The sequence below is a fragment of the Camelus ferus genome, chromosome 8 (assembly GCF_009834535.1).
Source record: "Camelus ferus isolate YT-003-E chromosome 8, BCGSAC_Cfer_1.0, whole genome shotgun sequence".
Taxonomy (NCBI): domain Eukaryota; kingdom Metazoa; phylum Chordata; class Mammalia; order Artiodactyla; family Camelidae; genus Camelus; species Camelus ferus.
In genome coordinates, this window is record NC_045703.1 from 65127461 (window position 1) to 65141631 (window position 14171).

The following is a 14171-nucleotide window of genomic DNA, read 5'->3' on the forward strand; positions in this document are numbered from 1 at the left end:
TGATATATGATAAAATTTTATTTTTTTAAATTTAAATAAAAGTCAAATTATCTTTTGTTTTCATTGATAATATGTGAGTAGAAGGTAATATACCAGTTTATCTAATGGAGAGAATATTAAAAATACTGAATTCAGTTGCTTAGCAAAGAACCCACTTTATGTCGCTGAATTGAAACTGTATTTGATTTCATTGAATTGTGCATTTTGACTTTCTCATTTGCCTTGCTTGACTTCTTGACAGATGCCGCCTCAGTATGGACAGCAAGGCGTGAGTGGTTACTGCCAGCAGGGCCAGCAGCCTTACTACAACCAGCAGCCGCAGCCTCCGCACCTCCCCCAGCAGGCGCAGTACCTGCCATCCCAGTCCCAGCAGAGGTACCAGCCTCAGCAGGTGAGCGCAGCTCCTGGTCCCCAGGCCTCTGTTCTGTGTTCGCAGGCCGGATCAGGTTCTGAGACATCTTCCTGTCCCATTTAAACAATTTCTGTTCTCGGTGGAAAAAAGTGTAGTTTTGAGAAAATGTAAATCAATAACCTAATCTAAACTGTTTATGAATGGATGTTTGAGATGGAAAGGTGGGAGGAATGACTGGTTTAATAGCTTCTTACATTATTGGTTAGTGACAGCAGAAAATGTCAGTCATTTCATGTTCTTGTCATTTGTGTTCTGAATCTTTCAAGAAAGTGCTTTGTCACTTTGAGGCTTATTCAGGAAAATGGTTTTATCATTTAATCTTGCTAATTGGCACATACATGGTATTTTTATCTTGAGCTTTTTTTTAAATTTGTTTTTGTTATAATGGTAAGTGCTACTATATCAAAACATTGTTGCCTTTGGCAGTGTTGCTCTTCCTGAACTAGCTTATAAACAGATAATCACTTCAATTACAATATATTAAAATACTAAAGGGAATCATGTACTTTAAGTATGTTAAGCAGTTTCTAGTTTAAATTAACCCCATTAAATACTCTTCGGTTATTGGGCTATGTATTTCAGCTTACACAGTTTGTAGAAAGATAGTGCATATGCATTTGGTACAGTGATTCGGTTTCATCCTGTTTTAGTGAGTGTCAATGAGTGATGTTAAAAGACATCATGAGTTAGGGACCCGTACTCTGAATTCAAGTAAAACTTTCATAGCATTTCCAGTCGTAAGCATCAAAATGTAAGTTTGCATTTTATATTTTCCTCGCCTTTCTTTTTTGTGGGGTGGGGGTGGTGAAGAGAGGGGAAGACAGTGACATTGACTATTCAGTTTTAAAGTGCTTCTTACACAGCTTGGAGAGAATGTTGATGCTAAGCAAAAATATATAAATATATGAAGCTTAATTGTAATCATTCAGCTGATTTCTTAAGAATTTTCTTGGCTTCTTTGGAGTCTTTTCCCATGTGACTTTTATTTAAGAGTTTCAGAGAGAGTTTATAACTTTAAACAAAACACATTAAAGCAACAGCTGAGATTGAAGATTCTACAGAATCTTGTTTTTTACGTATATGTTTTCAAAATTTTGCTATTATATGAAGCAATTTATAGAGGTAGGAATGTACATTATTTAGTCTGGTCTTTTATTAAAATGTGGGAAAATAAAATAACCTTTCAATATCATTTCTTTTTAAAAGTAAGAAAGACTGGTATCTGGGTTTGTGATATATAAACTTATAGGCTTTTTCATGGGCTTTTAGAGCCTTATTAAATTTCTCTATAGACAGAATGTTTTGTCATGTCATCAAAGTTTAAGGAGGACTCAACAGAGAGATTACATTACTCATTTTACTTTGGTGTGCTGAAATGAATCTCGGATTATAAAACCAATTTGATTAAGGATTCTGAGTGCCTGTCATTTCCTTCAAGACAAAGTTCAAAATTTACTTCCTTTATGAGGCATTCACTGATGACTTCTTCCACATGGCAATTAGTTATTTAATATCCTTCATATTTAAATATTTAAAACATACTGCAGCTAAAATCTTTAATGAATACTATTTTAATGTGCTTAGTTTAGGTCTGTTTTATGCTTTGATCAGTTCTGCCACTGTTGTATTGACTTGAATACGATAAATTATATGTCAGGAAATACTATATAAAAATGACTCTTTAATGTAAATATTGTCATTTTTGGGATATTCTGAGGAAAACCAATATAGCTCAAAGCATGTTAGAAATTTTTTCTTCCTTTCATACTCTCTAACTATACAATGTCTAAATATTTTTTTAAGGTTCAGTAAACTCATTGTGGGACAGAGAAGTAGAAATTGGAGATATTTAGGTAGCTTAATCGGAAGGTCTGGTTTGACAGGAATAGTTTTGGTTTTTAAGGGAGTTAAATGTTTGAATAGATTGGGTAAGTGCCTCTAGGAAATGAGATCTAGTATTTCAGACATAGTTAACACCTCTAATACCAGAATAATCCCCCAAGTCTATCCCAAAACAAAGTAAATATAACCACTAGAGTATTTTCAAAATCAAGCCTGATTTAATAAGAATGTATAATACTGAATTCACATACACTTAAAATTAACCAAAGTAGCTCAGTTGTATTTAATATAAGAAGCCAGACCAGTGTTTCAAAACAGGCAGAACATTCCTTCCTGCAGACATTCCTTTTGTTCCCAGATACAGAATACACAGTCTGTTGACTTTTGTATTAGGGCATCATCAGCAAATACTACTTTGTGTCTTTAGTTAATGTGATTGATACAAAAGGTACATTCAGGGTTCCATTAAGATACCTCACTTTGTGTCTTTAATATTTTTTAAATGTGTAATGTTTTGAATAAATACATTCATGTGTTTCAAAAATGTACAAGTTCAAGGAGATGATTCAGATCCAAGGCTCCCACCACAGCTCCTCTCACCTAGCTCACCGCCCACTTCACCTTTGCCACATGACCGCTTCATTAGTTTATTGTATGTCTTTTGTTAGTTTCAGAGTAGAAAAATACCATATTTTAATTTTTAACTCTAACTTTACACAAATGTTGGTACACTGTATGTAACATGCTATAAACGTCTTCTGTTCTTTGTCATCCCCCTTCCCCGCCCACTTAAATATATTTCTGTAGATCTTTCCAAAGGAGTACATCAGGCAATCTTCCATTCTTTTTTATAGTTTCATTCCATTTCATGGACATATTATAATATATTTAACCAGCTCTCGTTTGATGAACATTTAGATTATTTTTAGTTAGCTGCAATTCAAACAATACTGTCATGATGCTTTGTGTATGTGTCATTTCATAAATGTCCAAGTGTGTCTGTAGGATAAATTCTTGGCTGTGTCAGTGGGTATATGCAGTTGTAATTTGGGTAAATATTGCCAGATTGTTTCTCTTAGAGGTTATACCAATTTATACTACCACCATCAATGTGTGAGAGTCCCTGCTTCCTTACACATTGCCAATAGCATGGTTTTAGGAAACTTCTGGGTTTTTGCCAATCTGATAATGTAGCTTTGATTTGCATTTATCTTGTTAATGAGTGATGTTGAACATCTCATGTTTAGAAGTGCTTTTGTTTCCCTTTTTCTGGACTGTTAATTCATGTCCTTTTATCTTGAATTTTTCTGTTCAGTTGTTGGTCTCTTATTGATTTATAAAAAACTATATGTACTAGGGAGACTGGACCTCTATCTAAAGTGGATTACTGAGAACCCTTCCTCATCATGTCATTTGTCTTTTGATATTAATTTTTCTTTTTTTTTTTTTTGGTCATGCAGAAAGGCTTTTTGAATTTTTAAAAAATTTCATGTAGTCACAATTTTTAGTCTTTTCTTTTATGATACCTAGATTTTATTTTAGTGGAGTACGAGCCTTCCATACTCTGAAGTTACAAAGGAGCTCTCCCATGTTATTTTGTAGTATTTTTATGGACTCATTTTTGTATTTCACTTACCCTAACCTATGAAGAGAGGTATGATCCAACTTAATTTTTTTTTTCTAGATGGCCAATTGGTTAAGTAACTTTTCTTGTGTTGACTGTTGTATTAGGTGTTGCCAGAGAAACAGAATGTGTGTATGTGTACATATACATAGCCTATTGGTGGAATTGACTCTCACACTTATGGAAGCTGGCAAATCCAGAATCCAGTAGTGGGCCAGGAGGCTGAGACCAGTAGAGGAGACGGTGAGCATGAAGCCTGAAGGCGGTCTGCTGGAGAATTCCCTTTTGCTTTGGGGAGTGGGAGGTGTCTTTTTGTTCTGTCCAGGCCCTCAACTGATTGGATGAAGCTCACCCACATTATGGTGGGTAAACTTCTTTGCTCAAGCTCACCAATTTAAATGTTAATTTCATCTAAAAATACTCTCCAAGTTGATAAATAAAATTAGCCATTACAGTTATTTTTTCCCCACTTTTATTATTTGTTGAATTCTCTTAGGTACAATGTTTGAGGTTATTCTGAGAATTTTATTCTCTTCCGTTGGTCCTTCTGTTAATGTCTCAGTACTATACCGTTTTTATTATTTTTTTAGTATCTAGTAGGGTTAATACATCTTCATTACCCTTCATTTTCAAAGTTCTCTTGGTGATGTGTGTTTGCTTGTTTTTCATATAAACTTTTCATTTCTTACCACATTTTTTCCTAAAAATTTTGTCTTTTTTGTTGTTATTATAATGGAATCTTTTTTTTTCATTGTACCTTTTTCCTTTTCTGTGAAATAGGTGATACTTATAAAATAAGGAGTAAGACAAAAAGAAGTACCTTATTTGAATGATTAACAGTGCACTTATAATAAAGCAAGCTGTGTTTGGCTTGGGTTGCTGTGGGCCAGGGAGATACATGCTCCTGAAGAGCCTCATGAGAAGTGTGGGGTTGGGAGGTTTATAGAGTTGTGTGTGTGTGTATTGGGTGTGTGATGGATGGTTCTAAGAGGAATTAGGGACATGAGGGTCAGTTTGAGCTGGCTGCTCTCAAGAAGTGAGGGCATTTGGTGATTAGGTGTCTTAGTTTGGACCTGCAACGTAGGATTGAAGCGGCCGGGCTTGTCATTGGTAAAGAAGCACCTGTCACCTAGACAAAGACAGTGTTAGAAGAGGCGGATGATTAGTCATTTTTGTTGTCCAGAAGTGGCCTTGTCCATATCTGCTTTCAGCACTGCTTCTGTGCTGTGGGGGATGCTCTGGTCCGCTTGTTCTCGTGGCCAGTTTTCCTTCTCTTCTCACATTCCCACCCCAGCATCCCTTGTCTTCCTGAGTGACTTCTCTCTCCATTTCTTCACTTGTTTAGGTAGTTTTAATTTCCTTTATAACATTCTTCAGAAAGAGCTGTTGTACCTGTTTGGTTTGAATTTTCCTATTTACCTTATTTTTTTGTTGCTATTATAAACAGAAATTTTACATTTTATTCATTATTACATTGTATTTTCTCATTGTTACAGATATATGCAAATATAATGAGCTCTGTATATTAGTTTTTTCCCCAGTTCCCCTTTAGGTTCTTGTTAATTCTACTAACTCTAATCGTTTATTGTCTCTTAGGTTTTCTCAATCTTTTTTAAAAAATTGCTTTAAAAAGAAAACACTCCCTTCTCCCCCTGTTTTGTCCTTCTGCAGACTGGCTTCTCCAATGCACTATTTGAAAGGACTGTCTGTTCTTGTATTATCTCTGACTTAAAAGAAAGCTTTTAGCATTTCATCATTAAATATAATGTTTAGTTTTTTTTTCCTTTGTGGCTGCCCACTATTAGACAAGAAAGTTTCATTCTTTTCCTAGTTTGCTAAGAATTTATCATGAGTGGATGCTGAATTTTACCTTATGTGCCTTTTTTTTAATCTATTGAGATGATCACTTTGTTTTCCTCTCACAATCTGTTACTGGGGTTTACTACATTTTTTTAAAGTATTGAACCAAATATGCGTTCTAGAATAAACCTAGCCTCATGATATATTATCGTTTTGTACATCACTGAATTCAGTTTGCTGACATTTATTTAGGTTTCTTAAATCATTGTTCATATTGGATTGGACTGTAATTATCCTTGTGAGGTTTTGGTGTCTGTATTAAAGAGTTTTGTAAAAATGAATTGGAGACTAGTCCCTTTTTAAACTTACCTGAAGACTTTATATTAACATTTGGAATTACCTGTTTTTGGTAATTACCTGTGTTTGGTAGAAGCGTCTGTAAAGCCATAAAGGATTGTGTAGCCCTTGGTTATTAGCTTTTGTCCCATTCCTGGTCTTGTTTCTTTTTTGAATGTAGGCATATTCAAGTTGTAGAATTCTTCTTGAGTTAGTTTTTTACTTATATGTGCTCCTATATCCATTGCATCAAGGTTTTTAAGTTTATTAACATAAAGTTCCTAGTAATCTTTCTTTCTTTAATCTTTATAACATCCAGAGTTAAGGCATTTTAATTCATAATTTTATTGCTTCTTTCCTTTATTCTTGATTAATCTTGCCAGTGGTTTGCTTTTCCAAAGCCAGTTTGGTCATTGCCCTCTTTATTACATGTTCTTTTAGAAGTTTAATTAAATTCTGTTCTTTCTTTGATTATGTCTTGCTTTCTATTTTACTGATGTTTATTTTGCTTTTCTTTTTCATAGTCAAATGATTTCTTAGCTTATTTGAAACATTTTTTTTGTCTGATGAAGCCAAATATAAGACTAAAAATTTTCCTCTTGAGTACTACTTTGGCTGAATCTCTCAAATTTTGATATGTGTTATTTTTGTTCTCTTTTAGGTCTAAGAATTTCCTTACTTCCTTTCATCCTTTTTTGTGGGGGAGGTTATTGAGGCCTGAGTTTATATTCTGTTCACTGAGAAGGATTGATATATGCTGTTGCCAGTTGCCTGTGAGCACTTGTCATTGGAAATCATAATTTGTATTTTATTTTGTAAAGTTAATTATTTAAAAAATTCTTCACAGACTGATAAACAGCGATACAGCGAGCACTTTCATTTGCTAACCCGGCCATATTCAGACGTCTCCAATTGTCTTCAGAATGCCTTGATGGCTTATTTGTTTTAAGCCGAATTCAAACGATATTAACACATTGATTTGGTTCTTAAGTCTTTTTATCTGGAACAGTTCTCTCTTACCCCCGCCCCTGTTTGTGCCTCTGATATGTTGAAAAAACTTGAGTCAGTTAGTTGTCCTGTGAAATGGCTTTGTCTGATTGTTCTCCCTTGATGTGGCTTACTTTGTTCATCTAACACCTCTGTTTCCTATAAATTCCAAGTTAGAGCCAAAGGACTGAAGTTAAACATTTTTGTTTGTGATTGTTGTAAATCATGTCCCGAGCATTTAGGTCACTGCTCCTGTTCACTGGAGGGTCTGTGACCATCCCTTTGAGTGAAGAAGCCTCCAAGTGGTTCCAGCTCCAGCCTGAGACATTGTGATGAAGACAGACCTTCCCCTTAGTACTCTGTCCCAATTCCTCACCCACAAAATCTGTGAGCATAATGTATACTGTTGGCTTTAGGCCGCTAAATTTGGGGTGACTTGTTACACATCGTTACTGACTGACATGGTTTGGATACTTTATAGGTGATGCTGTGAGTGTATTACATCAGGATGTTTAAACATCCTAATATTTCATTGTCCTTTAGCAAGTGATATTAAGATTGATCAGTGGGTTCAGGTGATGATGGCCTCTGGGACCACTTTAAATGGAATTCTCATCTTGAGGTTTTGTAGGGCACACCATTAAGTGTTAATTTTGACCAGAAACTCTGGTGATGGTTAGCCTGTGGTTGCTATTTCTCAAAGGAGCCATTTTTTAATTCCTCCTGTCTCTCAGTATCAAGTTGAGGGACAGGTGTTTCTTGCTTCTCTTTAGTGGGGTTTCTGGCTTCTCTTTAGTGGGGTTTCTTGCTCTTAAATGAAGGGGTATCCCTTCTTTGTCCCCTGCTTTATTTGAAAGGGATTGTCTCATGTTTTACTCCCTTTGGGTGGGCCCTAGAGTCCTCCTTTCTCCTGTTGCCCGTATAGTCATCAAATGGAAAGTTAAAATCTATAACAGAATCAGCTTCTGTTGCTCTCTTACTTTCCATGTTCTCAGTTTACTTTCTGAATCCTTGGTTTTACTCATGCTCATGCCAAGTTTGTGATCCTTTAAAAAGGCATGTTATCCACTGTTTTAGATTTTTCAGCCATCGACATTAGACTCTCTAATCCGCCGTGCTGCTGAAACTGGTACTCCTTTTTATTTCCTAGTTGTTTATCTGGTATCTTGTATACAGTTTAAAACTATATAAGCATGTAATATAATAGATACTTTAGAACATACAGACAATAATTCTTATTTTATAATGAAACTTTTCTAATGTCCCCGTTACTGTTTTTGAAATAAATCCATAGATATATGTTACCTACACAAAATTCATTGATAATATGTGTTACTACCCAGAATTTTAAGCAAGTCAGAATAATGCACTAACTGTATATGGAAAGGTGAAGGGAAAGTAGTATATAATAAAATGTTGTCTGTTTAACTAAATAAATGCTTGGACATGATTGCATTGAAGACTCGTGAGATGGATGCTGTGTGTGTATGTGGGATCACTGTGAGCTTGACAGCTACAGAGTGAGACTGATACAGGAGGGTTGCGTCAGCCGCTCAGATGTTCTCAGCAGGGTCGTCAGGGGAAATGTCATCTTTTAAGGTGCTGAGCGACTCTTGGTCAAAGTCCGAACAAAACAGAAATATAATCTCTCAAGATACATTGGTATTCCTAGAAAATTCAGCATATAATAAAGTTATTTTGAGAATACTTTGTTCTTACATGCAAAATGGAGTTGGGTTCTAGCCTTAGACAAATAGTTAGCTTTTTGTGTAGTTTGTTTTTAAATCTAAATGAATGTTGGGACATTTGACATGATTGCGGGATGTGACATCATTTTCTCATACATCATAGCACAATCTGGCATTCCTACCTCACACCCACCAAGTTTCATGGCATTTCTTTATACTTCTGCAGCTAACTGCCCCCTTGGAATCTTGTCAATACATGTAACTTACATGCTTCCTTATTTTTTCTGAAAAAAAATTCATGTATAATATGAGTTATCTAGATACAAAATTTCAAACATCAGTATAATGCCATAAGTGTAATGGAAAGGCCAACAAGTAGATTATAATAAAATATTGTGTTTTTCATAAGTAAATGCTCAGACATGTCTACATGTGAAATAGAGACTTGCACCTGTATATGTAATAACCATGAACTCTACTGGTACAAATGATTGTCGTATAGTTATGTTGCCTGAACAGCCCAAAATTGTGAGCAGGGTTCGAATCCATGGGATTTATTACCGTATAACAGCAATTATATAAAATGAAAACCTCTAACATTTTAAGTAACATGCTCACAGCGTTTTTTAACAGAAAAGGTAAGTTACCCCAAAGTGTGGTGATATCCTAAGTTTTTAAATAAAGTATACACACACACACACACACACACACATACACACACAGAGTAACAGAATAAATGGGCTTGGTTTATTTTTTCTGTTGTAGACCAAGAGATTAATACAGCAGTGAAATGCACTGTCCAGTCACCATTTTATTTATTCAACATGCTGACATTTCCTTCTTTTAAAAAGTTTTGATTTTTAAGTCTTTTAAAAAAATAGTTATTTGAAGAAGTTGCCTCTATTTGAAGAGGCTGCATTTTTGTATCCTAGCTTATGTTCCTCAAACTCCTTTACACAAGATTTAATAATCTGGTATACTGGAGAAAACCTCCTTAAATGTCATGTAAGTTTTAATTTTTGTTTTGATTTTTGTTTTGTTGTAAAGTTTCCACTTGCCTTCCATTTCATCATTTTTGAGTTCTAAAGTATTATATGCCAGTTTGTTTCCTGGTTTACTGTCCCCTCCTGGCAAACTCTCATTGTCTTCCTTTCTCCTCCTTTTACCTGTAGACTCATAATCTTTTTCCTTTTACCTTTAAGTCCTGTTCTACTTCAGACCCACTCCTATGAGATGCTGAAGAAGAGATCCTGTTTTCTCTTGTGGCACACATTTCTCCCGGACCTTCTACCCACTGCTTGTAACGGATGCAGCTGTTAGATATCGAGGGCAGTGTTCCAAGAATCAAGTAACCTGCAGGGAGACACCTGGTGTAGAAATCAGACTGTCTGTCAATACCCTTTCCTTTGACACTGGTCTTGTGCTGATTCAGCTCCGCTTCCAGGACTGTGACAGTTGGCAGCCTTGCAGAACACTGTATTTCATGACTTTAATCTACACTGTTGTTTCCATAGCCAGAAAAATCTTTCTTTCCTTAGAGAAAATTTGTAGGAGGTAACTGTATTCAAGTCCCAGTTAATTTAAAGAGAGTATATCAGGATGGATCTTTAAAACAAAACAAAACAAAACCAAGTTTAAAGCAATAAGAGAATAATTGCTTTTATTATCAAGTTACTTAACAGACTCCTGTGTTAACATCTGAGTGCTAGGCAATCAATGGCAGCAAACTATAAACATCCCTGTCTTTGCTCTTACAATAAAATCCTGTAAAGCAAATAATATGACCACTTCAGTAATTTAACACAGACCTCCTATGGTTAATTTTCTCCAAAAGCTGCCGAATAGGAGTGGCTTATAAATTAGTATTATTCTGTCTTATAAAGAATAAGAAACAAAGATTAGAATAAATAAGTAACAATAATAATAAAGAAATGTTTATGCCACAATGGATCACCATCAACATGCTTAATGGAACTTCTGAATTCCTTCAGAGACTTCAGTAGAAAGTTACTAACTATGAAATATTTTACCCTTCCAGCTGGTAGAATTATTTCAGATTCTTGAAGGAAATACTGGATATTACCAATGCATACTTCTCAAGGTACAACTTTTGTCTTTTTAATATTTTTTTGACTTCAGGTTTACTGGAAAAATTGCAGAAGGCAGACAGGAAAAGCAAAACATAAACTATGTATTGAATCCCTCTGTGCTTGGGTGTGCTCTGTATGCTATGCTGGGAGTCCAGAGTAAGACGTTGTGTCTGAAGTGAAGAACTCCAGTTGAATAGAAGGGTCAGCATATGCAGGTGACATTACAGCAGGAGAGGTGTATTTTCAAGCTATGATTGGATATTAGTAGAAGTGTCCCAGTGGAGGTCTTGAAGAATAAATAAGAGTTTGCTGGTGAGAGAAGAAATGATCTTGGGGTAGGACCAGTTAGTTCTCTGTGAGAACAGAGGTAATGCCCAACCCTGAATGATACTGAACTGGACTCTAACATTGGGGTTTGATAGTCAAGGTCATTTAGAAGGACCATATTAATTAGGCTTGGAACTGGTGTCTTATGTTGCTTTTTCTCGATGATTAAGAAAGAAATAAAAGGTTATTGTTCAGTAATTTTTTTTAATCGAAAATAATTCTAGTTCAGCAGTTCACTTGTAACAGTGGACCACTCAGTAGTTAAGCCAAGTGGAAGTCTAAGTCTATTTATATATGCGTAGGTAGACACAAGTGTTTATATTTTCTAAAATACCTTTATTTAGCCATCTTTGTGGACAGAATTTTTCAAAAGGAGATGCAGTAAACAAAGTATTTGGCAAATCGGCATCATTTTGAAAAGAAGGAGATAGCATTGGAACATAAGGGTAAAATATTTCATAGTTACTTTCTACTGAAGTCTCTGAAGGAATTCAGAAGTTCCATTAAGCATGTTGATGGTGATCCATTGTGGCATAAACATTTCTTTATTATTATTGTTACTTATTTATTCTAATCTTTGTTTTTTATTCTTTATAAGACAGAATAATACTAATTTATAAGCCACTCCTATTCGGCAGCTTTTGGAGAAAATTAACCATAGGAGGTCTGTGTTAAATTACTGAAGTGGTCATATTATTTGCTTTACAGGATTTTATTGTAAGAGCAAAGACAGGGATGTTTATAGTTTGCTGCCATTGATTGCCTAGCACTCAGATGTTAACACAGGAGTCTGTTAAGTAACTTGATAATAAAAGCAATTGGAATGTCGATTGATAAAGATATTCTTTGCTTTAAAGGTGATTCCTACTGAAGCCAGGGGTGTCCTTTGCATTTGACTCTCCTCCTTCCTTCTTGCTGACTTGCTTACAGTTGTCTTAGGTGTTGAACCAGGGCTGAGGAATTTCATTTTACGTTTAAAGAGCTTGTAAGCATCTGAGGAGGAAACTTTTAAGTTAACCTGCAGGTCTCTCCAAGGCCCGCTCCTAGGCTGATTTCTGCTTGTTGGCTTGGGTAGCCAACCACGTAACTGCTTCTAGACTTGGGTTGGAGCCACTCCTGGGAGCTCGGGTGGTGCTCAGATGGCTGGAACCAGCAGCAGGCTGCGTGGTGGGCCTTTGTCTGGCCTGGCCAGAGGTTAGAAAAACTGGAATGAGAAAGTGGTGACTTCCCTCTCTCTGCTACTTTTCTCTCTTGAGAGACAGAGCAGTATATTAAAAGCTCATCACTAATTTTGAATATACAAGTAGATATAATTTGCTGCCCTAAAAGTTTCAGTTTATATAGAATGATCAGTTCCATGTGTGTATTTGTGTGCAGTTTGGTTATTCCTGAAAGCTTCTTAAATAAACAAATAGAAAAAACTACTGGAGAATGAAGAAACACATTTTGAGAATGTTAGGATTTGATGTGAATGTTTTGTTGTTGTTTCTGGTTGTTGTAAAAATCAGGGTGATCCTATGCAACTATGTCTGCCTGGGTCTTTGCTTTTATTTTATAAAAGTGGAGAAAAGCAAGAAAAATTCTCACATTTTATACAGATTATCTCCAGTAATAAAGCATTTTTGGCTCTTTGATGGAGAACTTTCAATAGTTATTCTTTTTATGTTTTGGGTTGTAACTGGCACTCTAACTGCATTGGATTATAATTTGATAATTTTCATGTTTAAAATATTTTTAAAATAATTTTTTCTTTCAAGTACCAGAATCAAAGGAAAACAAAGCCAGGAAGTGAGGAATTATATAGCAATAACAATATTTTCAATACTTAGTTTACTTTTAGAAAGATAACGGAAGCTTCCCCCTGAGAAGAGCACCCTGAAAGCCACAGACAGGCTTGGAGCGTGTGCGCAGCCCGGTCCTGGTTTAGGCTGCGCTCAGACTGTCTGGTGTCTGGTTGTTAGAGAGTATCTGGCTTGTTCAGAAATATGCGAAAGATCCAGTCGGCTGGCCATGACTGTCTGCTGTGGTGGTAGAAGAGGAAAATCTTACATTGTTTAAGATGTGTTTTATTAAAAGCTGAAAAAAACCCCTCAAAACACAAGAGCAGGATTTGATCTAAAAAATCATTGAAGTTCCAACCATACCCTGCTTCTAACACAGCTGTAATGGTAGGTGAGCTTTTTCCATTCTTTGTGTCACTTTTTTCTTCCACCTCTCCACCATCTCCATCTCTGTCTCTAACTGCGATGGAGCTGTGGGACTGAACTGGACGTCCTGACCCTTGGGTGCACTTGGGACGTGATCTCTAGCTCTTTATCCCAGTTGCCCAGACTCAGCGAGCGGGTGGAGGAGGAAGCCTGTCCCTCTGTGGACGGGAACATTGTGTGGAGCTGGCTCTCACCTGACTGCGGCTCTCTTTGTACCCCTTCAACCTGCTCTCTTCTCTGATGACCCACCCCATTCCCCCTATTGGTATTGAGGGATGAAGTTGAAGATAGAGTCGGTTATGCAGTTAAAAGCATCGTCCAGGTTCATTATGTTTATTCATACAATTCTCCTTCCTTGATATTCAAATTCTGGCACTAGGGAGATTGAGAAATTTTTGGTTTTCCTGGATTGTTTTTTTGCTACTCTCAGCTATCTTCATTTGTCTTTAAATACTCATTTCAATTTGTTAAAGTATGGAAAATGAAGTGAAACATAACTTACATATATATCATTAAAATTCTTCCTTCATCAATCTTTGATTTTTAAAAATTCTTAGAGTAACAGGCTCTGTGTATGTTGTATTCCAGAAGATGATTATCTGCAGATGTTTGACACATAGGGTTACTTTTAGAATTGCATTGCTTGTGTGGGCAATGGCCACCTTTTTTTTCTGAAAGGATAGTGGGACCAGCCCCAGTTCACTGACTGATTTCCCTCACAGTGCTAGGCTTTTGGCGAGAGAGAGGAATGGATCTATGTGTCTTTGCATTAGCCTTGGGAGTGAAAGAAAGATAGAGATACAGGGTAAAGCAGAGCCAGTGTGTAAGTGCACAGCTGAGGTTTTCTTAAAAAAAGGA

The 14171-nt window shown here is 36.1% G+C and overlaps 1 protein-coding gene across 8 annotated transcripts in view; it reads left to right on the forward strand.

Annotated features, from left to right (window-relative positions):
- ARID1B (AT-rich interaction domain 1B) overlaps nucleotides 1–14171 on the forward strand; it is a 380200-nt gene that overhangs the window by 112185 nt on the left and 253844 nt on the right. For all 8 annotated transcript variants that reach the window (XM_032485245.1, XM_032485243.1, XM_032485241.1 and 5 more), the window contains exon 3: nucleotides 242–391. In XM_032485245.1, coding sequence (XP_032341136.1) covers nucleotides 242–391 — 150 coding nt within the window. The remainder of the gene's footprint in view (nucleotides 1–241; nucleotides 392–14171) is intronic.